The sequence below is a fragment of the Oncorhynchus mykiss genome, chromosome 26 (genome assembly GCF_057628025.1).
Source record: "Oncorhynchus mykiss isolate SJ-2025 chromosome 26, ASM5762802v1, whole genome shotgun sequence".
Lineage (NCBI taxonomy): Eukaryota > Metazoa > Chordata > Actinopteri > Salmoniformes > Salmonidae > Oncorhynchus > Oncorhynchus mykiss.
Window position 1 is genome coordinate 46,622,064 of NC_143047.1, and position 25,429 is coordinate 46,647,492.

At 49.1% G+C, this 25,429-nt stretch overlaps 1 protein-coding gene across 3 annotated transcripts in view; it reads right to left on the minus strand.

Moving 5' to 3' along the window:
• otud7a (OTU deubiquitinase 7A) overlaps nucleotides 1–25,429 on the minus strand; it is a 127,546-nt gene that overhangs the window by 16,877 nt on the left and 85,240 nt on the right. For 2 of the 3 annotated variants that reach the window (XM_090223318.1, XM_090223320.1), the window contains 3 exons: nucleotides 17,950–18,062; nucleotides 16,254–16,381; nucleotides 3,616–3,765 (listed from right to left, as the gene is read on the minus strand). In XM_090223318.1, the coding sequence (XP_090079444.1) occupies nucleotides 3,616–3,765; nucleotides 16,254–16,381; nucleotides 17,950–18,062 (391 nt within the window). Of the gene's footprint in view, nucleotides 1–3,615; nucleotides 3,766–16,053; nucleotides 16,197–16,253; nucleotides 16,382–17,949; nucleotides 18,063–25,429 lie in introns of those variants that run through there. The other variant, XM_090223321.1, reaches the window with a different exon arrangement.

Below are 25,429 nucleotides of genomic sequence, written 5' to 3' on the forward strand. Positions count from 1 at the left end.
ATGGCACCCTACGCCCTTATATAGTGCACTACTTTTGACCACGGTAGTGCGCTACAAAGAGAACGGGGGTTCTATTTGGGACTACGCGCTCTGGTCAAAAGTAGTGCACTGTGCAAGGGTTTAGGGTGTCGTCTGGGACTCAACCATGAACCGTCAGTGTGTCTGGTCTAGCTAGCCTCAACGTGTGGTGGTGTGCTGTGTTCCTCTCTATAGTAAACAGAGACTGGTAGAAACCTGTCTGGGACACGAAGGTCACAAACACTACAGCTATCAAGGAACACTGAACAACACAGATCTTCCCATTTGATTGTGCTAAATGGGAGAATAGAGACAACAGGTATCCAGATAGCTTATGAAACCAGCAGTTTGACACAAAATGGTGGTCGAAAAGAGATAGAGACCCTATATTTCTACGAGAGAGATAATAGACCCATGGATACAGTATGAATACAGTAGTTTGACACAGAATGGTGGTTATCAAACGCAGCAGCAGTCAGAACAAGCCTTTAGACCACCTGTAAGGCAGTACGGCTGTGTGATTCCATAGCTGGCTGCCTTTACAACCCTTTGTCTAAAAGAAACGTCAGGAACTCATCTCAGAACACATCGACAGGGTCCAAGGGCAACTAAATAGCAAGGGTAGGCCGTCATTGTACATTAAATAAGAATTTGGTCTTAACTAACTTGCCTAGTTAAAAATAAATGTATAAAATCGACTTTGTTAGTTAAACAAAGTTTAAATTAAAAATAGCAGCGATATTCGGACGGGAGCCCTTGGTGGGGGCCCCACGGGACAGAACATGTTCGTTCCATCACAACAGGGATTCAACTAAATGAGGGTTTGATGATGAGCTGATTGGTTGAATCAGGTGTGTTAGTGTTGGACTGGAACAAAAAGAAAAGAGCATTACTGTCTGTGTTAAACAGCGCTGTAAGTCCCTCCCTCACCAGCTGCACATATGGCTCCTTTCATTTAGTCAGCGCTGCCATCTAGTGGCGATTATGTGTATTACACCCCACTACCAAAGCACAATGGCTTCTTTCATTTAGTCAGCGCTGCCCTCTGGTGGTAATTATGTGTATTACGCCCCACTACCAAAACACAATGGCACAGATAAGGGATTCAACCGAGAAGACGAATTACTAATACTGTCGTTAATGATGATACATGTATGTTCACGTTTTTGGTACGTTTCACACTTCATTCCATCCGTTAAGCTAGCAGTCATTAGTCAGCTAGAGTGTTGAATGAAATAGTTGGCTTTAAGATAAAATGGCCTCGTTCATTTCAGTGGAAGGCAGTGGAAATGTTGATTGGGTCAACTTAGTGTAAAGCAGGAAATGTTAAAATAATATGTAAATCTAAAAATAGTTTTAAATAACTGCAGCTGTTTACATAGACTGGCTTTAGTCATATTTGGTAAACCACAGCAATAAAACAAGCATAGAAAACCAGCAATGATGGGAAGGACAAAGAGTCAGATTGTTATTATAAGGGAGAGAGAAAAAAGGAGTCTCTGTCTCTCTCTCTCTCTCTAGTCTCCCTCTCTCTAGTCTCTCTCTCTCTCTAGTCTCTCTCTCTCTCTCTAGTCTCTCTCTCTCTAGTCTCCCTCTCTCTCTCTAGTCTCTCTCTCTCTCTCTCTAGTCTCTCTCTCTCTCCCTAGTCTCGCTCTCTCTCTGGTCTCTCTAGTCTCTCTCTCTCTCTCTCCCTAGTCTCGCTCTCTCTCTAATCTCTCTCTCTCTCTCTCCCCAGTCTCTCTCTCTCTCTCTCTCTCTAGTCTCTCTCTCTCTCTCTCTCTCTCCCTAGTCTCGCTCTCTCTCTCTAGTCTCTCTTTCTCTAGTATCTCTCTCTCTCTCTCTCTCTAGTCTCTCTCTCTCTCTCTCTAGTCTCTCTCTCTCTCTAGTATCTCTCCCTCTCCCTCTATCTCTCTCTCTCCCCCCACCCTCCTCCATAAGCAGGAAGGGAAGGCCAAACTGGGCCGTGTTCCAGGCTATCTAGTGTGAGCTGTCTGTCTATGCAGCCCTGTGCCTTCCCAGGGAAGAGAAGGAGGGAGAGATGAAGGAAGGGAAGGGACGAGGAAAGGAGGGGAAGTAGGAAGGGAGGGTGAAAGGAGGGGAGGGAGGGAGGGAGGGTGAAAGGAGGGGAGGTAGGGAGGGAGGGTGAAAGGAGGGGAGGTAGGGAGGGTGAAAGGAGGGGAGGTAGGGAGGGAGGGTGAAAGGAGGGGAGGTAGGGACGGAGGGTGAAAGGAGCCAGTCAGGATGAAAAAAGGCCCACAGAGGGCAGACTAACACAAAGGGTCGCTCTAGTGTAGCCAGCCCTGTAGCTACCTGCTTCATCTACATAGCAGACTGTATGTCTGTCTACCTGCTTCCTCTAGATAACATACTGTATGTCTGTCTACCTGCTTCATCTACATAACAGACTGTATGTCTGTCTACCTGCTTCATCTACATAACAGACTGTATGTCTGTCTACCTGCTTCCTCTAGATAACAGACTGTATGTCTGTCTACCTGCTTCCTCTAAATAACAGACTGTATGTCTGTCTACCTGCTTCATCTACATAACAGACTGTATGTTTACCTGCTTCCTCTAGATAACATGGAGATTAGGTTTGAGCAGTAGGAATCAGTGGAGGCTGGTGGGAGGAGCTATAGGAGGATGGGCTCATTGTAATGGCTGGAATGGCATATAAGGAACGGAGTCAAACATGTGGTTTCCATGGTTTCCATATGTTTGATGTGTTTGATAGCGTTCTATTGATTCCATTCCAGCCATTACAATGAGCCCGTCCTCCTATAGCTCCTCTCACCAGCCTCCACTGGTAGGAATCCACTTTAAGACATCTTCAGACACCTTGGTGTAAACGGGATACATTTCCGGACATCCTCAGTTACCTAAGCAGTCCCGGTACACTATTTAGGACATCCTTAGTCACCTTATGGAACCATGGTATACGTTTTAGTACATCCTCAGGCACATTAGGGGTTACGGTATACATATTAGGACATCCTCAGTCAATTTAGGGGTTACGGTATACATATTAGGACATCCTCAGGCACATTAGGTGTTACGGTATACATATTAGGACATCCTCAGTCACATTAGGGGTTACGGTATACATATTAGGACATCCTCAGGCACATTAGGTGTTACGGTATACATATTAGGACATCCTCAGTCACATTAGGGGTTACGGTATACATATTAGGACATCCTCAGGCACATTAGGTGTTACGGTATACATATTAGGACATCCTCAGTCAATTTAGGAGTTACGGTGTACATATTAGGTCATCATCAGTCAACTTAGGCGCTACGGTATACATATTAGGACATCCTCAGGCACATTAGGTGTTACGGTATACATATTAGGACATCCTCAGTCAATTTAGGAGTTACGGTGTACATATTAGGTCATCATCAGTCAACTTAGGCGCTACGGTATACATATTAGGACATCCTCAGTCCCCTTAGGTGTTACGGTATACATATTAGGACATCCTCAGTCAACTTAGGAGCTACGGTATACATATTAGGACATCCTCAGTCCCCTTAGGAGGTACGGTATACATATTAGGACATCCTCAGTCAACTTCCAGTCGTCTGTCTTACCTTGTTCTTGGTGCTGGTCCTTCTGCTCCATGGACACCAGGGCAGAGAAGTGTGCCTGGTCGTAAGCTAGGACCAGGGGGGAGCAGTGGCACAGGTTAGGAGGCACCTCCAGGGGCAGGTACAGCCCTCCAAACGGGATGGGGGCAAATGCTAGGGGAGGGGAGAAGAGGTCAGGCAGTTAGAGGTTGAGATGAAAGGCTCGGTCTGAAGTTCTTTGTTTGTCCCATCTAGGAATGAGAGTAGTTCGATTGGATCGATTTGGACGTCATGTTAGTGCCTTTGAGCATTCCGTATATCCATTTACGACAAGAATTTGAAATCTTGTACATAGCGTTGTTAAAAATTCCTGAGAATGATGTGAACCGCTATCGGTCCATGTTGCCCATGGGGAGCTAACATGGCTGCCATGCAATGTCATGTCATATAAACGCATCATAATGCAGAAACCTAAAATGTCCTCTCGAACTCTCTAGATACGTGACTCTTGAGTCGGACCGTTCTTCTTCTTTGGGTTTTGTGAGCAGGTACGTCTCTGGTGTGAATATGTAATAATAAGAATAATTCATAATAATTTATAATAATTTATAATAATTCAGAATAATTCATAATAATTTATAATAATTCAGAATAATTCATAATAATTTATAATAATTCAGAATAATTCATAATAATTTATAATAATTCAGAATAATTCATAATAATTTATAATAATTCAGAATAATTCATAATAATTCATAATAATTCAGAATAATTCAGAATAATTTATAATAATTCAGAATAATTCATAATAATTCATAATAATTCATAATAATTCAGAATAATTCAGAATAATTCAGAATAATTCAGAATAATTCATAATAAATCATAATAATTCAGAATAATTCATAATAATTTAGAATAATTTATAATAATTTATAATAATTTATAATAATTCAGAATAATTCAGAATAATTTATAATAATTCATAATAATTTATAATAATTCATAATAATTCATAATAATTCATAATGATTCATAATAATTCATAATAATTTATAATAATTCATAATAATTCATAATAATTCATAATAATTCATAATGATTCATAATAATTTATAATAATTTATAATAATTCATAATAATTCATAATAATTCATAATGATTAATAATAATTTTGGTGGATATCTATATTTGTCCTATTTCACACATCGTACAAGTGTGTATTAATACATGTGTGAATTTGATGATATTTTTTTATTAATGTTTTGTTTATTCCAACTCCCCCTGAGACCACCTGGAAGAGTAGGGTGTTTAGTCCAACTCCCCCTGAGACCACCTGGAAGAGTAGGGTGTTTAGTCCAACTCCCCCTGAGACCACCTGGAAGAGTAGGGTGTTTATTCCAACTCCCCCTGAGACCACCTGGAAGAGTAGGGTGTTTAGTCCAACTCCCCCTGAGACCACCTGGAAGAGTAGGGTGTTTAGTCCAACTCCCCCTGAGACCACCTGGAAGAGTGGGGTGTTTATTCCAACTCCACCTGAGACCACCTGGAAGAGTAGGGTGTTTAGTCCAACTCCCCCTGAGACCACCTGGAAGAGTAGGGTGTTTATTCCAACTCCCCCTGAGACTACCTGGAAGAGTAGGGTGTTTATTCCAACTCCCCCCTGAGACCACCTGGAAGAGTAGGGTGTTTATTCCAACTCCGCCTGAGACTACCTGGAAGAGTAGGGTGTTTATTCCAACTTCGCCTGAGACTACCTGGAAGAGTAGGGTGTTTATTCCAACTCCCCCTGAGACCACCTGGAAGAGTAGGGTGTTTATTCCAACTCCGCCTGAGACTACCTGGAAGAGTAGGGTGTTTATTCCAACTCCCCCTGAGACCACCTGGAAGAGTAGGGTGTTTAGTCCAACTCCCCCTGAGACTACCTGGAAGAGTGGGGTGTTTATTCCAACTCCGCCTGAGACTACCTGGAAGAGTAGGGTGTTTATTCCAACTCCGCCTGAGACTACCTGGAAGAGTAGGGTGTTTATTCCAACTCCCCCTGAGACCACCTGGAAGAGTAGGGTGTTTATTCCAACTCCCCCTGAGACCACCTGGAAGAGTAGGGTGTTTATTCCAACTCCCCCTGAGACCACCTGGAAGAGTAGGGTGTTTAGTCCAACTCCCCCTGAGACTACCTGGAAGAGTGGGGTGTTTATTCCAACTCCCCCTGAGACCACCTGGAAGAGTGGTGTGTTTATTCCAACTCCCCCTGAGACCACCTGGAAGAGTAGGGTGTTTATTCCAACTCCCCCCTGAGACCACCTGGAAGAGTAGGGTGTTTAGTCCAACTCCCCCCTGAGACCACCTGGAAGAGTAGGGTGTTTATTCCAACTCCCCCTGAGACCACCTGGAAGAGTAGGGTGTTTATTCCAACTCCCCCTGAGACCACCTGGAAGAGTGGGGTGTTTAGTCCAACTCCCCCCTGAGACTACCTGGAAGAGTAGGGTGTTTAGTCCAACTCCCCCCTGAGACCACCTGGAAGAGTAGGGTGTTTAGTCCAACTCCCCCTGAGACCTCCTGGAAGAGTAGGGTGTTTAGTCCAACTCCCCCTGAGACCACCTGGAAGAGTAGGGTGTTTAGTCCAACTCCCCCCTGAGACTACCTGGAAGAGTAGGGTGTTTAGTCCAACTCCCCCCTGAGACCTCCTGGAAGAGTAGGGTGTTTAGTCCAACTCCCCCCTGAGACTACCTGGAAGAGTAGGGTGTTTAGTCCAACTCCCCCCTGAGACTACCTGGAAGAGTAGGGTGTTTAGTCCAACTCCCCCCTGAGACCACCTGGAAGAGTGGGGTGTTTATTCCAACTCCCCCTGAGACCACCTGGAAGAGTAGGGTGTTTATTCCAACTCCCCCTGAGACTACCTGGAAGAGTAGGGTGTTTATTCCAACTCCCCCTGAGACCACCTGGAAGAGTGGGGTGTTTATTCCAACTCCCCCTGAGACTACCTGGAAGAGTAGGGTGTTTATTCCAACTCCCCCTGAGACTACCTGGAAGAGTAGGGTGTTTATTCCAACTCCCCCTGAGACTACCTGGAAGAGTAGTGTGTTTATTCCAACTCCCCCTGAGACCACCTGGAAGAGTACGGTGTTCAGTCCAACTCCCCCTGAGACCACCTGGAAGAGTAGGGTGTTTAGTCCAACTCCCCCCTGAGACCTCCTGGAAGAGTAGGGTGTTTATTCCAACTCCCCCCTGAGACTACCTGGAAGAGTAGGGTGTTTAGTCCAACTCCCCCCTGAGACTACCTGGAAGAGTAGGGTGTTTATTCCAACTCCCCCCTGAGACCACCTGGAAGAGTAGGGTGTTTATTCCAACTCCCCCCTGAGACCACCTGGAAGAGTAGGGTGTTTATTCCAACTCCCCCCTGAGACTACCTGGAAGAGTAGGGTGTTTATTCCAACTCCCCCCTGAGACCACCTGGAAGAGTAGGGTGTTTATTCCAACTCCCCCCTGAGACTACCTGGAAGAGTAGGGTGTTTATTCCAACTCCCCCCTGAGACTACCTGGAAGAGTAGGGTGTTTAGTCCAACTCCCCCTGAGACCTCCTGGAAGAGTAGGGTGTTTATTCCAACTCCCCCTGAGACCACCTGGAAGAGTAGGGTGTTTAGTCCAACTCCCCCTGAGACCACCTGGAAGAGTAGGATGTTTATTCCAACTCCCCCCTGAGACTACCTGGAAGAGTAGGGTGTTTAGTCCAACTCCCCCTGAGACCACCTGGAAGAGTAGGGTGTTTATTCCAACTCCCCCTGAGACCACCTGGAAGAGTAGGGTGTTTATTCCAACTCCCCCCTGAGACCACCTGGAAGAGTAGGGTGTTTATTCCAACTCCCCCTGAGACCACCTAGAAGAGTAGGGTGTTTATTCCAACTCCCCCCTGAGACTACCTGGAAGAGTAGGGTGTTTATTCCAACTCCCCCCTGAGACTACCTGGAAGAGTAGGGTGTTTAGTCCAACTCCCCCTGAGACCACCTGGAAGAGTAGGGTGTTTATTCCAACTCCCCCTGAGACCACCTGGAAGAGTAGGGTGTTTAGTCCAACTCCCCCTGAGACTACCTGGAAGAGTGGGGTGTTTATTCCAACTCCCCCTGAGACCACCTGGAAGAGTAGGGTGTTTAGTCCAACTCCCCCTGAGACCACCTGGAAGAGTAGGGTGTTTATTCCAACTCCCCCCTGAGACTACCTGGAAGAGTAGGGTGTTTAGTCCAACTCCCCCTGAGACCACCTGGAAGAGTAGGGTGTTTATTCCAACTCCCCCTGAGACCACCTGGAAGAGTAGGGTGTTTAGTCCAACTCCCCCTGAGACTACCTGGAAGAGTGGGGTGTTTATTCCAACTCCCCCTGAGACCACCTGGAAGAGTAGGGTGTTTAGTCCAACTCCCCCTGAGACCACCTGGAAGAGTAGGGTGTTTATTCCAACTCCACCCTGAGACCACCTGGAAGAGTAGGGTGTTTAGTCCAACTCCCCCTGAGACCACCTGGAAGAGTAGGGTGTTTATTCCAACTCCCCCTGAGACCACCTGGAAGAGTAGGGTGTTTATTCCAATTCCCCCTGAGACCAACTGGAAGAGTAGGGTGTTTAGTCCAACTCCCCCTGAGACTACCTGGAAGAGTAGGGTGTTTATTCCAACTCCCCCTGAGACCACCTGGAAGAGTAGGGTGTTTATTCCAACTCCCCCCTGAGACTACCTGGAAGAGTAGGGTGTTTATTCCAACTCCCCCTGAGACCACCTGGAAGAGTAGGGTGTTTATTCCAACTCCCCATGAGACCACCTGGAAGAGTAGGGTGTTTATTCCAACTCCCCATGAGACTACCTGGAAGAGTGGGGTGTTTAGTCCAACTCCCCCCTGAGACCACCTGGAAGAGTGGGGTCATGGCCAGGGACTGCCATTGGTAACGGTGACCCTCAGGCAATGAGGGTTAAGTGCCTTGCTCAAGGGCACATCAGCAGATTTTTCACCTTCTAGCCACAACTACAATGGGTCTCTGTAGTACGTAGCATCTAGCCACTACTACAATGGGTCTCTGCAGTACATAGCATCTAGCCACCACTACAATGGGTCTCTACAGTACATATTATCTAGCCACCACTACAATGGGTCTCTGCAGTACGAAGCATCTAGCCACAACTACAATGGGTCTCTGCATAACGAAGCATCTAGCCACCACTACAATGGGTCTCTGCAGTACGTAGCATCTAGCCACCACTAAAATGGGTCTCTGCAGTACATAGCATCTAACCACCACTACAATGGGTCTCTGCAGTATGTAGCATCTAGCCACAACTATAATGGGTCTCTGCAGTACGAAGCATCTAGCCACCACTATAATGGGTCTCTGCAGTACGAAGCATCTAGCCACCACTACAATGGGTCTCTGCAGTATGTAGCATCTAACCACCACAACAATGGGTCTCTGCAGTACGTAGCATCTAGCCACCACTACAATGGGTCTCTGCAGTACGTAGCATCTAGCCACCACTACAATGGGTCTCTGCAGTACATAGCATCTAACCACCACTACAATGGGTCTCTGCAGTACGTAGCATCTAGCCACAACTACAATGGGTCTATACAGTACATAGCATCTAACCACCACTACAATGGGTCTCTGTAGTACATAGCATCTAGCCACCACTACAATGGGTCTCTGCAGTACGTAGCATCTAGCCACCACTACAATGGGTCTCTGCAGTACGAAGCATCTAGACACCACTACAATGGGTCTCTGTAGTACGTAGCATCTAGCCACCACTACAATGGGTCTCTGCAGTACGTAGCATCTAGCCACCACTACAATGGGTCTCTGCAGTACGTAGCATCTAGCCACCACTACAATGGGTCTCTGCAGTACATAGCATCTAACCACCACTACAATGGGTCTCTGCAGTACGTAGCATCTAGCCACAACTACAATGGGTCTCTACAGTACATAGCATCTAACCACCACTACAATGGGTCTCTGTAGTACATAGCATCTAGCCACCACTACAATGGGTCTCTGCAGTACGTAGCATCTAGCCACCACTACAATGGGTCTCTGCAGTATGTAGCATCTAGCCACCACTACAATGGGTCTCTGCAGTACATAGCATCTAGCCACCACTACAATGGGTCTCTGCAGTACGTAGCATCTAGCCACCACTACAATGGGTCTCTGCAGTACGTAGCATCTAGCCACCACTACAATGGGTCTCTACAGTACGTAGCATCTAGCCACCACTACAATGGGTCTCTGCAGTACGTAGCATCTAGCCACCACTACAATGGGTCTCTGCAGTATGTAGCATCTAGCCACAACTACAATGGGTCTCTGCAGTACGTAGCATCTAGCCACCACTACAATGGGTCTCTACAGTACATAGCATCTAGCCACCACTACAATGGGTCTCTGCAGTACGAAGCATCTAGCTACAACTACAATGGGTCTCTGCATAACGAAGCATCTAGCCACCACTACAATGGGTCTCTGCAGTACGTAGCATCTAGCCACCACTACAATGGGTCTCTGCAGTACATAGCATCTAACCACCACTACAATGGGTCTCTGCAGTATGTAGCATCTAGCCACAACTATAATGGGTCTCTGCAGTACGAAGCATCTAGCCACCACTATAATGGGTCTCTGCAGTACGAAGCATCTAGCCACCACTACAATGGGTCTCTGCAGTATGTAGCATCTAACCACCACTACAATGGGTCTCTGCAGTACGTAGCATCTAGCCACAACTACAATGGGTCTCTGCAGTACATAGCATCTAACCACCACTACAATGGGTCTCTGTAGTACATAGCATCTAGCCACCACTACAATGGGTCTCTGCAGTACGTAGCATCTAGCCACCACTACAATGGGTCTCTGCAGTATGTAGCATCTAGCCACCACTACAATGGGTCTCTGCAGTACATAGCATCTAGCCACCACTACAATGGGTCTCTGCAGTACGTAGCATCTAGCCACCACTACAATGGGTCTCTGCAGTACGTAGCATCTAGCCACCACTACAATGGGTCTCTACAGTACGTAGCATCTAGCCACCACTACAATGGGTCTCTGCAGTACGAAGCATCTAGCCACCACTACAATGGGTCTCTGCAGTATGTAGCATCTCGCCACCACTACAATGGGTCTCTGAGCACCTAGCATCTAACCACCACTACAATGGGTCTCTGCAGTACATAGCATCTAGCCACCACTACAATGGGTCTCTACAGTACGTAGCATCTAGCCACCACTACAATGGGTCTCTGCAGTACGAAGCATCTAGCCACAACTACAATGGGTCTCTGCAGTACGTAGCATCTAGCCACCACTACAATGGGTCTCTGCAGTACGAAGCATCTAGCCACCACTACAATGGGTCTCTACAGTACATAGCATCTAGCCACCACTACAATGGGTCTCTGCAGTACGAAGCATCTAGCCACAACTACAATGGGTCTCTGCATAACGAAGCATCTAGCCACCACTACAATGGGTCTCTGCAGTACGTAGCATCTAGCCACCACTACAATGGGTCTCTGCAGTACATAGCATCTAACCACCACTACAATGGGTCTCTGCAGTATGTAGCATCTAGCCACAACTATAATGGGTCTCTGCAGTACGAAGCATCTAGCCACCACTATAATGGGTCTCTGCAGTACGAAGCATCTAGCCACCACTACAATGGGTCTCTGCAGTATGTAGCATCTAACCACCACTACAATGGGTCTCTGCAGTACGTAGCATCTAGCCACAACTACAATGGGTCTCTACAGTACATAGCATCTAACCACCACTACAATGGGTCTCTGTAGTACATAGCATCTAGCCACCACTACAATGGGTCTCTGCAGTACGTAGCATCTAGCCACCACTACAATGGGTCTCTGCAGTACGTAGCATCTAGCCACCACTACAATGGGTCTCTACAGTACGTAGCATCTAGCCACCACTACAATGGGTCTCTGCAGTACGAAGCATCTAGCCACCACTACAATGGGTCTCTGCAGTATGTAGCATCTAGCCACCACTACAATGGGTCTCTGAGCACCTAGCATCTAACCACCACTACAATGGGTCTCTGCAGTACATAGCATCTAGCCACCACTACAATGGGTCTCTACAGTACGTAGCATCTAGCCACCACTACAATGGGTCTCTGCAGTACGAAGCATCTAGCCACAACTACAATGGGTCTCTGCAGTACGTAGCATCTAGCCACCACTACAATGGGTCTCTGCAGTACGAAGCATCTAGCCACCACTACAATGGGTCTCTACAGTACATAGCATCTAGCCACCACTACAATGGGTCTCTGCAGTACGAAGCATCTAGCCACAACTACAATGGGTCTCTGCATAACGAAGCATCTAGCTACCACTACAATGGGTCTCTGCAGTACATAGCATCTAGCCACCACTACAATGGGTCTCTGCAGTACGAAGCATCTAGCCACCACTACAATGGGTCTCTACAGTACATAGCATCTAGCCACCACTACAATGGGTCTCTGCAGTACGAAGCATCTAGCCACAACTACAATGGGTCTCTGCATAACGAAGCATCTAGCTACCACTACAATGGGTCTCTGCATAACGAAGCATCTAGCTACCACTACAATGGGTCTCTGCAGTACATAGCATCTAGCCACCACTACAATGGGTCTCTGCAGTACGTAGCATCTAACCACCACTACAATGGGTCTCTGCAGTACATAGCATCTAGCCACCACTACAATGGGTCTCTACAGTACACAGCATCTAACCACCACTACAATGGGTCTCTGCAGTACGTAGCATCTAGCCACCACTACAATGGGTCTCTACAGTACATAGCATCTAGCCACAACGACAATGGGTCTCTGCAGTACATAGCATCTAACCACCACTACAATGGGTCTCTGCAGTACGAAGCATCTAGCCACCACTATAATGGGTCTCTGCAGTATGTAGCATCTAGCCACCACTATAATGGGTCTCTGCATAACGAAGCATCTAGCCACCAGTACAATGGGTCTCTGCAGTACGTAGCATCTAGCCACCACTACAATGGGTCTCTGCAGTACGAAGCATCTAGCCACCACTATAATGGGTCTCTGCAGTATGTAGCATCTAGCCACCACTATAATGGGTCTCTGCAGTACATAGCATCTAGCCACCACTACAATGGGTCTCTGCAGTATGTAGCATCTAGCCACCACTATAATGGGTCTCTGCAGTACATAGCATCTAACCACCACTACAATGGGTCTCTGCAGTATGTAGCATCTAGCCACAACTATAATGGGTCTCTGCAGTACGAAGCATCTAGCCACCACTACAATGGGTCTCTGCAGTACGTAGCATCTAGCCACCACTACAATGGGTCTCTGTAGTACATAGCATCTAGCCACCACTACAATGGGTCTCTGCAGTATGTAGCATCTAGCCACAACTACAATGGGTCTCTGCAGTACGAAGCATCTAGCCACCACTATAATGGGTCTCTGCAGTACGAAGCATCTAGCCACCACTACAATGGGTCTCTGCAGTATGTAGCATCTAGCCACAACTACAATGGGTCTCTACAGTACATAGCATCTAGCCACCACTACAATGGATCTCTGCAGTACGTAGCATCTAGACACAACTACAATGGGTCTCTACAGTACATAGCATCTAGCCACCACTACAATGGGTCTCTGCAGTATGTAGCATCTAGCCACAACTACAATGGGTCTCTACAGTACATAGCATCTAGCCACAACTACAATGGGTCTCTGCAGTACGAAGCATCTAGCCACCACTATAATGGGTCTCTGCAGTACATAGCATCTAGCCACCACTACAATGGGTCTCTACAGTACATAGCATCTAGCCACCTCTACAATGGGTCTCTACAGTACATAGCATCTAGCCACCACTACAATGGGTCTCTGCAGTACATAGCATCTAACCACCACTACAATGGGTCTCTGCAGTACATAGCATCTAGCCACAACTACAATGGGTCTCTGCAGTACATAGCATCTAACCACCACTACAATGGGTCTCTGTAGTACGTAGCAGCTAGCCACCACTACAATGGGTCTCTGCAGTATGTAGCATCTAGCCACAACTACAATGGGTCTCTGCAGTACGAAGCATCTAGCCACCACTATAATGGGTCTCTGCAGTATGTAGCATCTAGCCACCACTATAATGGGTCTCTGCAGTACATAGCATCTAGCCACCACTACAATGGGTCTCTACAGTACATAGCATCTAGCCACCTCTACAATGGGTCTCTACAGTACATAGCATCTAGCCACCACTACAATGGGTCTCTGCAGTACATAGCATCTAGCCACAACTACAATGGGTCTCTACAGTACATAGCATCTAGCCACCACTACAATGGGTCTCTACAGTACATAGCATCTAGCCACCACTACAATGGGTCTCTGCAGTACGTAGCATCTAACCACCACTACAATGGGTCTCTGCAGTACATAGCATCTAGCCACCACTACAATGGGTCTCTACAGTACACAGCATCTAACCACCACTACAATGGGTCTCTGCAGTACGTAGCATCTAGCCACCACTACAATGGGTCTCTACAGTACATAGCATCTAGCCACAACGACAATGGGTCTCTGCAGTACATAGCATCTAACCACCACTACAATGGGTCTCTGCAGTACGAAGCATCTAGCCACCACTATAATGGGTCTCTGCAGTATGTAGCATCTAGCCACCACTACAATGGGTCTCTGCATAACGAAGCATCTAGCCACCACTACAATGGGTCTCTGCAGTACGTAGCATCTAGCCACCACTACAATGGGTCTCTGCAGTACGAAGCATCTAGCCACCACTATAATGGGTCTCTGCAGTATGTAGCATCTAGCCACCACTATAATGGGTCTCTGCAGTACATAGCATCTAACCACCACTACAATGGGTCTCTACAGTACGTAGCATCTAGCCACCACTATAATGGGTCTCTGCAGTATGTAGCATCTAGCCACCACTATAATGGGTCTCTGCAGTATGTAGCATCTAGCCACCACTACAATGGGTCTCTGCATAACGAAGCATCTAGCCACCACTACAATGGGTCTCTGCAGTACGTAGCATCTAGCCACCACTACAATGGGTCTCTGCAGTACGAAGCATCTAGCCACCACTATAATGGGTCTCTGCAGTATGTAGCATCTAGCCACCACTATAATGGGTCTCTGCAGTACGAAGCATCTAGCCACCACTACAATGGGTCTCTGCAGTATGTAGCATCTAGCCACAACTACAATGGGTCTCTACAGTACATAGCATCTAGCCACCACTACAATGGATCTCTGCAGTACATAGCATCTAGACACAACTACAATGGGTCTCTACAGTACATAGCATCTAGCCACCACTACAATGGGTCTCTGCAGTATGTAGCATCTAGCCACAACTACAATGGGTCTCTACAGTACATAGCATCTAGCCACAACTACAATGGGTCTCTGCAGTACGAAGCATCTAGCCACCACTATAATGGGTCTCTGCAGTACATAGCATCTAGCCACCACTACAATGGGTCTCTACAGTACATAGCATCTAGCCACCTCTACAATGGGTCTCTACAGTACATAGCATCTAGCCACCACTACAATGGGTCTCTGCAGTACATAGCATCTAACCACCACTACAATGGGTCTCTGCAGTACATAGCATCTAGCCACAACTACAATGGGTCTCTGCAGTACATAGCATCTAACCACCACTACAATGGGTCTCTGCAGTATGTAGCATCTAGCCACAACTACAATGGGTCTCTGCAGTACGAAGCATCTAGCCACCACTATAATGGGTCTCTGCAGTATGTAGCATCTAGCCACCACTATAATGGGTCTCTGCAGTACATAGCATCTAGCCACCACTACAATGGGTCTCTACAGTACATAGCATCTAGCCACCTCTACAATGGGTCTCTACAGTACATAGCATCTAGCCACCACTACAATGGGTCTCTGCAGTACATAGCATCTAGCCACAACTACAATGGGTCTCTATAGTACATAGCATCTAGCCACCACTACAATGGGTCTCTACAGTACATAGCATCTAGCCACCACTACAATGGGTCTCTGCAGTACGTAGCATCTAGCCACCACTACAATGGGTCTCTACAGTACATAGCATCTAGCCACCTCTACAATGGGTCTCTACAGTACATAGCATCTAGCCACCACTACAATGGGTCTCTGCAGTACATAGCATCTAGCCACAACTACAATGGGTCTCTACAGTACATAGCATCTAGCCACCACTACAATGGGTCTCTACAGTACATAGCATCTAGCCACCACTACAATGGGTCTCTGCAGTACGTAGCATCTAGCCACAACTACAATGGGTCTCTGCAGTACATAGCATCTAACCACCACTACAATGGGTCTCTGCAGTATGTAGCATGGCGTGTGTACTCACCCTCTCCCCCTGAGTCCCGTAGCATGGCCTGTGTACTCCCCCTCTCCCCCTGAGTCCCGTAGCATGGCCTGTGTACTCACCCTCTCCCCCTGAGTCTCGTAGCATGGCGTGTGTACTCACCCTCTCCCCCTGAGTCCCGTAGCATGGCCTGTGTACTCACCCTCTCCCCCTGAGTCCCGTAGCATGGCCTGTGTACTCACCCTCTCCCCCTGAGTCCCGTAGCACGGTGTCAGCCACCACTATGATTGGTCGACGCAGCACGTGAGCCAGGACAAACACATGAAACTCCTCCAGACTCTCATACACAGGGTCCTCTGAGTTATCCACCCTGCGTCGAGACACAACCCCTGTCAGACACTCACAAACCATTTAGATCTATTGGGTAAACATTTAAAAATTTATACCTCTAATGTTGGCTGATATTTAAATGGCAAGTGTGTGTATCTGTGTGTGTGTATCTGTGTGTGTGTGTGTGTGTGTCTGTGTTTGTGTGTCTGTGTGTGTGTGTGTCTGTGTGTGTGTATCTGTGTGTGTGTATCTGTGTGTGTGTGTGTGTGTCTGTGTGTGTGTGTCTGTGTGTGTGTGTCTGTGTGTGTGTGTCTGTGTGTGAATCATGGCCCATGACAACTCCTCAGAGTCCATAGTCTTTTACATAGCCTAGCATCCTGCTTTAGCAGGTGTGATCTGATTGGCCCATAGACACCATCATAACTGATCTGATATTGACCTATAGACAACATCATAACGGATATGGTATTGACCTATAGACACCATCATAACTGATCTGGTATTGACCTATAGACACCATAGTCAGGGCTTTATACAGACATCAACCAGACACCATCATAACTGATCTGGTATTGACCTATAGACACCATAGTCAGGGCTTTATACAGACATCAACCAGACACCATCATAACTGATCTGGTATTAACCTATAGACACCATCATAACTGATCTGGTATTGACCTATAGACACCATCATAACTGATCTGGTATTGACCTATAGACAACATCATAACTGATCTGGTATTGACCTATATACACCATAGTCAGGGCTTTATACAGACATCAACCAGACACCATCATAACTGATCTGGTATTGACCTATAGACACCATCGTCAGGGCTTTATGCAGACATCAACCAGACACCATCATAACTGATCTGGTATTGACCTATAGACACCATAGTCAGGGCTTTATACAGACATCAACCAGACACCATCATAACTGATCTGGTATTGACCTATAGACACCATAGTCAGGGCTTTATACAGACATCAACCAGACACCATCATAACTGATCTGGTATTGACCTATAGACACCATAGTCAGGGCTTTATACAGACATCAACCAGACACCATCATAACTGATCTGGTATTGACCTATAGACACCATCATAACTGATCTGGTATTGACCTATAGACACCATCATAACTGATCTGGTATTGACCTATAGACAACATCATAACTGATCTGGTATTGACCTATATACACCATAGTCAGGGCTTTATACAGACATCAACCAGACACCATCATAACTGATCTGGTATTGACCTATAGACACCATCGTCAGGGCTTTATGCAGACATCAACCAGACACCATCATAACTGATCTGGTATTGACCTATAGACACCATAGTCAGGGCTTTATACAGACATCAACCAGACACCATCATAACTGATCTGGTATTGACCTATAGACACCATCATAACTGATCTGGTATTGACCTATAGACACCATCATAACTGATCTGGTAGTCAATGACCCATGACAGTCTCAATACTCAGCTATCCAACAGTAAACTAGTTTGGTGCTCACTGCTCTCTGTTGTATGTGTGTGTGTGTGTGTGTGTGTGTGTGTGTGTGTGTGTATGTGTGTGTGATACTCACCCTACAGTATTGTTGTTGTTCTTGCTGCTGTGTGTACGTGGTTCACTAGAAGCTAGTTTCAGCAGCTCGTTCCATTCTCTCTCCCATTCCTCCTCCGTGTACACCAGCCCTGACTGAGGAGAGAGAACATAGAGGGTTACACATGCACACACACACACACACACACACGCACACACACACACACACACACACACACACACACACACACACACACACACACACACACACACACACTCAAATCAAATGTTGATCTTGCTGTTGATGGCATAGTTGGAGGGGGTACAGGGCCTCATTTGGACGGGGAACAGGGCCTCATTTGGAGGGGAACAGGGTCTCATTTGGAGGAGGTACAGGGCCTCATTTGGAGGAGGTACAGGGCCTCAATTGGAGGGGATACAGGGCCTCATTTGGACGGGGAACAGGGCCTCATTTGGAGGGGAACATGGTCTCATTTGGAGGGGGTACAGGGCCTCATTTGGAGGAGGTACAGGGTCTCATTTGGAGGGGGTACAGGGCCTCAATTGGAGGGGGTACAGGGCCTCATTTGGAGGGGTATAAGGGCCTCATTTGGAGGAGGTAAAGGGCCTCATTTGGAGGAGGTACAGGGCCTCAATTGGAGGGGGTACAGGGCCTCATTTGGACAGGGAACAGGGCCTCATTTGGAGGGGAACAGGGTCTCATTTGGAGGGGGTACAGGGCCTCATTTGGAGGAGGTACAGGGTCTCATTTGGAGGGGGTACAGGGTCTCATTTGGAGGGGGTACAGGGCCTCATTTGGAGGAGGTACATGGTCTCATTTGGAGGGGTACAGGGTCTCATTTGGAGGAGGTACAGGGCCTCATTTGGAGGGGGTACAGGGCCTCATTTGGAGGAGGTACAGGGCCTCATTTGGAGGGGTACAGGGTCTCATTTGGAGGAGGTACAGGGCCTCATTTGGAGGGGGTACAGGGCCTCATTTGGACGGGGTACAGGGTCTCATTTGGAGGGGGTACAGGGTCTCATTTGGAGGAGGTACAGGGCCTCATTTGGAGGGGGTACAGGGCCTCAATTGGAGGAGGTACAGGGCCTCATTTGGAGGGGGTACAGGGTCTCATTTGGAGGGGGTATTAGGCCTCAATTGGAGGGGGTACAGGGCCTCAATTGGAGGAGGTACAGGGCCTCATTTGGAGGGGGTACTAGGCCTCAATTGGAGGAGGTACAGGGCCTCATTTGGAGGGGTATAAGGGCCTCATTTGGACGGGGTACAGGGCCTCAATTGGAGGAGGTACAGGGCCTCAATTGGAGGAGGTACAGGGCCTCATTTGGAGGGGGTACAGGGTCTCATTTGGAGGAGGTACAGGGCCTCATTTGGAGGAGGTACAGGGCCTCAATTGGAGGGGGCACAGGGCCTCATTTGGAGGGGGAACAGGGCCTCATTTGGAGGGGTACAGGGTCTCATTTGGAGGAGGTACAGGGCCTCATTTGGAGGGGGTACTGGGCCTCATTTGGACGGGGTACAGGGTCTCATTTGGAGGGGGTACAGGGCCTCATTTGGAGGGGAACATGGTCTCATTTGGAGGGGGTACAGGGCCTCATTTGGAGGAGGTACAGGGCCTCATTTGGAGTGGGTACAGGGCCTCATTTGGAGGGGGTACAGGGTCTCATTTGGAGGGGGTACAGGGTCTCATTTGGACGGGGTACAGGGCCTCATTTGGAGGGGAACAGGGTCTCATTTGGAGGGGGTACAGGGCCTCATTTGGAGGGGGAACAGGGCCTCATTTGGAGGGGTACAGGGTCTCATTTGGAGGAGGTACAGGGCCTCATTTGGAGGGGGTACAGGGCCTCATTTGGACGGGGTACAGGGTCTCATTTGGAGGGGGTACAGGGCCTCATTTGGAGGGGAACATGGTCTCATTTGGAGGGGGTACAGGGCCTCATTTGGAGGAGGTACAGGGCCTCATTTGGAGTGGGTACAGGGCCTCATTTGGAGGGGGTACAGGGTCTCATTTGGAGGGGGTACAGGGTCTCATTTGGACGGGGTACAGGGCCTCATTTGGAGGGGAACAGGGTCTCATTTGGAGGGGGTACAGGGCCTCATTTGGAGGGGGAACAGGGCCTCATTTGGAGGGGTACAGGGTCTCATTTGGAGGAGGTACAGGGCCTCATTTGGAGGGGGTACAGGGCCTCATTTGGACGGGGTACAGGGTCTCATTTGGAGGGGGTACAGGGCCTCATTTGGAGGGGAACATGGTCTCATTTGGAGGGGGTACAGGGCCTCATTTGGAGGAGGTACAGGGCCTCATTTGGAGTGGGTACAGGGCCTCATTTGGAGGGGGTACAGGGTCTCATTTGGAGGGGGTACAGGGTCTCATTTGGACGGGGTACAGGGCCTCATTTGGAGGGGAACAGGGTCTCATTTGGAGGGGGTACAGGGGCTCATTTGGAGGAGGTACAGGGTCTCATTTGGAGGAGGTACAGGGCCTCATTTGGAGGAGGTACAGGGCCTCAATTGGAGGAGGTACAGGGCCTCATTTGGAGGAGGTACAGCGCCTCAATTGGAGGAGGTACAGGGCCTCATTTGGAGGGGGTACGGGGCCTCAATTGGAGGGGGTATAAGGGCCTCATTTGGAGGAGGTATAAGGGCCTCATTTGGAGGAGGTACAGGGCCTCATTTGGAGGGGGTACTAGGCCTCAATTGGAGGAGGTACAGGGCCTCATTTGGAGGGGGTACAGGGTCTCATTTGGAGGGGGTACTAGGCCTCAATTGGAGGGGGTACAAAGCCTCATTTGGAGGAGGTACAGGGCCTCAATTGGAGGAGGTACAGGGCCTCATTTGGAGGGGGTACGGGGCCTCAATTGGAGGGGATATAAGGGCCTCATTTGGAGGAGGTATAAGGGCCTCATTTGGAGGAGGTACAGGGCCTCATTTGGAGGGGGTACTAGGCCTCAATTGGAGGAGGTACAGGGCCTCATTTGGAGGGGGTACAGGGTCTCATTTGGAGGGGGTACTAGGCCTCAATTGGAGGGGGTACAGGGCCTCAATTGGAGGAGGTACAGGGCCTCATTTGGAGGGGGTACTAGGCCTCAATTGGAGGAGGTACAGGGCCTCATTTGGAGGGGTATAAGGGCCTCATTTGGACGGGGTACAGGGCCTCAATTGGAGGAGGTACAGGGCCTCAATTGGAGGAGGTACAGGGCCTCATTTGGAGGGGGTACAGGGTCTCATTTGGAGGAGGTACAGGGCCTCATTTGGAGGGGGTACTAGGCCTCAATTGGAGGAGGTACAGGGCCTCATTTGGAGGGGGTACAGGGTCTCAATTGGAGGGGGTACAGGGCCTCAATTGGAGGAGGTACAGGGCCTCATTTGGAGGAGGTACGGGGCCTCAATTGGAGGGAGTACAGGGCCTCATTTCATAGATGCACTGGGGGGAGCCTGAGCCCTTTCTAATACATCTACTACAGTCTCCACAGGGGCCGGTGTGTGTGTGTGTGTGTGTGTGTGTGTGTGTGTGTGTGTGTGTGTGTGTGTGTGTGTGTGTGTGTGTGTGTGTGTGTGTGTGTGTGTGCGTGCGTGTGTGTGAGTGTGTGTCCTACGGCCCTTTCCGGTCTAAATGAGTCAGCAGACACAGAACAGTAGGTAGGTGTTGACTAAGCAGAGCATGGCACCACACAGAAAACGTACGTCATCACAGCCACCTGGGGTGTGTGATCAAGTGGCGAATCAAATCACAACACAGAGACGTTGGCACAGCAGAACAACAGCATGCCCAGCACAAGTCAACAGGTTTCTGCTTTACACTGAACCCCCCCACCCCCCTGTCCACCCCACCCATAGGGTTGTTAACCAGGACCCATAGGGTTGTTAACCAGGACCCAGACGGTTATAACCAGGACCCAGAGGGTTATAACCAGGACCCAGAGGGTTGTTAACCAGGACCCAGAGGGTTGTTGACCAGGACCCAGAGGGTTATAACCAGGACCCAGAGGGTTGTTAACCAGGACCCAGAGGGTTATAACCAGGACCCAGAGGGTTGTTAACCAGGACCCAGAGGGTTGTTGACCAGGACCCAGAGGGTTGTTAACCAGGACCAAGAAGGTTGTTAACCAGGACCCAGAGTGTTGTTAACCAGGATCCAGAGGGTTGTTGACCAGGACCCATAGGGTTATAACCAGGATCCATAGGGTTATAACCAGGACCCATAAGGTTGTTGACCAGGACCCAGAGGGGTTTAACCAGGACCCAGAGGGTTGTTGACCAGGACCCAGAGGGGTTTAACCAGGACCCAGAGGGCTGATAACTAGGACCCAGAGGGTTGTTAACCAGGACCCAGAGGGTTGTTAACCAGGACCCATAGGGTTTCACCAGGACCCAGAGGGTTGTTAACCAGGACCCAGAAGGTTGTTAACCAGGACCAAGAGGGTAATTGACCAGGACCCAGAGGGTTGTTAACCAGGACCCAGAGGGTTGTTGACCAGGACCCAGAGGGTTATAACCAGGACCGAGAGGGTTTTCACAAGGACCCATAGGGTTATAACCAGGACCCATAGGGTTGTTAACCAGGACCCATAGGGTTGTTGACACGAACAGGACCCAGAGGGTTGTTAACCAGGACCCAGAGGGTTGTTAACCAGGACCCAGAGGGTTGTTAACCAGGACCCAGAGGGTTTTGACCAGGACCCATAGGGTTGTTAACCAGGACCCAGAGGGTTGTTAACCAGGACCCAGAGGGTTGTTGACCAGAACAGGACCCAGAGGGTTGTTAACCAGGAACCATAGGGCTGTTGTTGACCAGGACCCAGAGGGCTGTTGTTGACCGGGACCCATAGGGTTATAACCAGGACCCAGAGGGTTGTTAACCAGGACCCATAGGGTTGTTAACCAGGACCCATAGGGTTGGTAACCAGAACAGGACCCAGAGGGTTGTTAACCAGGACCCAGAGGGTTGTTAACCAGGACCCATAGGGTTTTGACCAGGACCCAGAGGGTTGTTGTTAACCAGGACCCAGAAGGTTGTTAACCAGGACCCAGAGGGTTGTTAACCAGGACCCAGAGGGTTGTTGACCAGGACCCAGAGGGATGTTAACCAGGACCCAGAGGGTTGTTAACCAGGACCCATAGGGTTGTTAACCAGGACCCAGAGGGTTGTTAACCAGCACCCATAGGGTTGTTGACCAGGACCCAGAGGGTTTTGACCAGGACCCAGAGGGGTTTGACCTTGACCCAGAGGGTTGTTGACCAGGACCCATAGGGTTGTTGACCAGGACCCATAGGGTTTCAACAGGACCCATAGGGTTGTTGACCAGGACCCATAGGGTTTCAACAGGACCCAGAGGGTTGTTGAACAGGACCCATAGGGGTTTCACCAGGACCCATAGGGGTTTCACCAGGACCCATAGGGTTTCACCAGGACCCATAGGGGTTTCACCAGGACCCATAGGGGTTTCACCAGGACCAAGTGGGTTTCACCAGGACCCATGGGGTTTTTGACCAGGACCCATAGGGTTTCACCAGGACCCATAGGGGTTTCACCAGGACCCATAGGGTTTCACCAGGACCCATAGGGTTGTTGACCAGGACCCATAGGGTTTCAACAGGACCCAGAGGGTTGTTGAACAGGACCCATAGGGGTTTCACCAGGACCCATAGGGGTTTCACCAGGACCCATAGGGTTTCACCAGGACCCATAGGGGTTTCACCAGGACCCATAGGGTTTCACCAGGACCCATAGGGGTTTCACCAGGACCCATAGGGGTTTCACCAGGACCAAGTGGGTTTCACCAGGACCCATGGGGTTTTTGACCAGGACCCATAGGGTTTCACCAGGACCCATAGGGGTTTCACCAGGACCCATAGGGTTTCACCAGGACCCATAGGGGTTTCACCAGGACCCATAGGGTTTCACCAGGACCCATAGGGGTTTCACCAGGACAATAAGGTTTTTGACCAGGACCCAGACGGTTGTTAACCAGGACCCAGAGGGTTGTTAACCAGGATCCAGAGGGTTGTTGACCAGGACCCATGGGGTTATAACCAGGATCCATAGGGTTATAACCAGGACCCATAAGGTTGTTGACCAGGACCCAGAGGGGTTTAACCAGGACCCAGAGGGTTGTTGACCAGGACCCAGAGGGGTTTAACCAGGACCCAGAGGGCTGTTAACTAGGACCCAGAGGGTTGTTAACCAGGACCCAGAGGGTTGTTAACCAGGACCCATAGGGTTTCACCAGGACCCAGAGGGTTGTTAACCAGGACCCAGAAGGTTGTTAACCAGGACCCAGAGGGTAATTGACCAGGACCCAGAGGGTTGTTAACCAGGACCCAGAGGGTTGTTGACCAGGACCCAGAGGGTTATAACCAGGACCCATAGTGGTTTTAACCAGGACCCATAGGGTTGTTGACACGAACAGGACCCAGAGGGTTGTTAACCAGGACCAAGAGGGTTGTTAACCAGGACCCAGAGGGTTGTTAACCAGGACCCAGAGGGTTTTGACCAGGACCCATAGTGTTGTTAACCAGGACCCAGAGGGTTGTTAACCAGGACCCAGAGGGTTGTTGACCAGAACAGGACCCAGAGGGTTGTTAACCAGGAACCAGAGGGCTGTTGTTGACCAGGACCCAGAGGGCTGTTGTTGACCGGGACCCATAGGGTTATAACCAGGACCCAGAGGGTTGTTAACCAGGACCCATAGGGTTGTTAACCAGGACCCATAGGGTTGGTAACCAGAACAGGACCCAGAGGGTTGTTAACCAGGACCCAGATGGTTGTTAACCAGCTCCCAGAGGGATGTTAAACAGGACCCAGAGGGTTGTTAACCAGAACCCATAGGGTTGTTAACCAGGACCCATAGGGTTGTTGACCAGAACAGGACCCAGAGGGTTGTTAACCAGGAACCAGAGGGCTGTTGTTGACCAGGACCCAGAGGGCCGTTGATTACCAGGACCCATAGGGTTATAACCAGGACCCAGAGGCTTGTTAACCAGGACCCATATGGTTGTTAACCAGAACAGGACCCAGAGGGTTGTTAATCAGGACCCAGAGGGTTTTGACCAGGACCCACAGGGTTTTGACCAGGAACCAGAGGGTTGTTGACCAGGACCCATAGGGTTGTTGACCAGGACCCATAGGGTTTCAACAGGACCCAGAGGGTTGTTGAACAGGACCCAGAGGGTTTCACCAGGACCCATAGGGTTGTTGACCAGGACCCATAGGGTTGTTGACCAGGACCCATAGGGTTGTTGACCAGGACCCATAGGGTTGTTAACCAGGACCCAGAGGGTTGTTGTTAACCAGGACCCAGAAGGTTGTTAACCAGGACCCAGAGGCTTGTTAACCAGGACCCATAGGGTTGTTGACCAGGACCCAGAGGGTTTTGACCAGGACCCAGAGGGTTATTACCAGGACCCAGAGGGTTGTTGACCAGGACCCATAGGGTTGTTGACCAGGACCCATAGGGTTTCAACAGGACCCAGAGGGTTGTTGAACAGGACCCAGAGGGTTTCA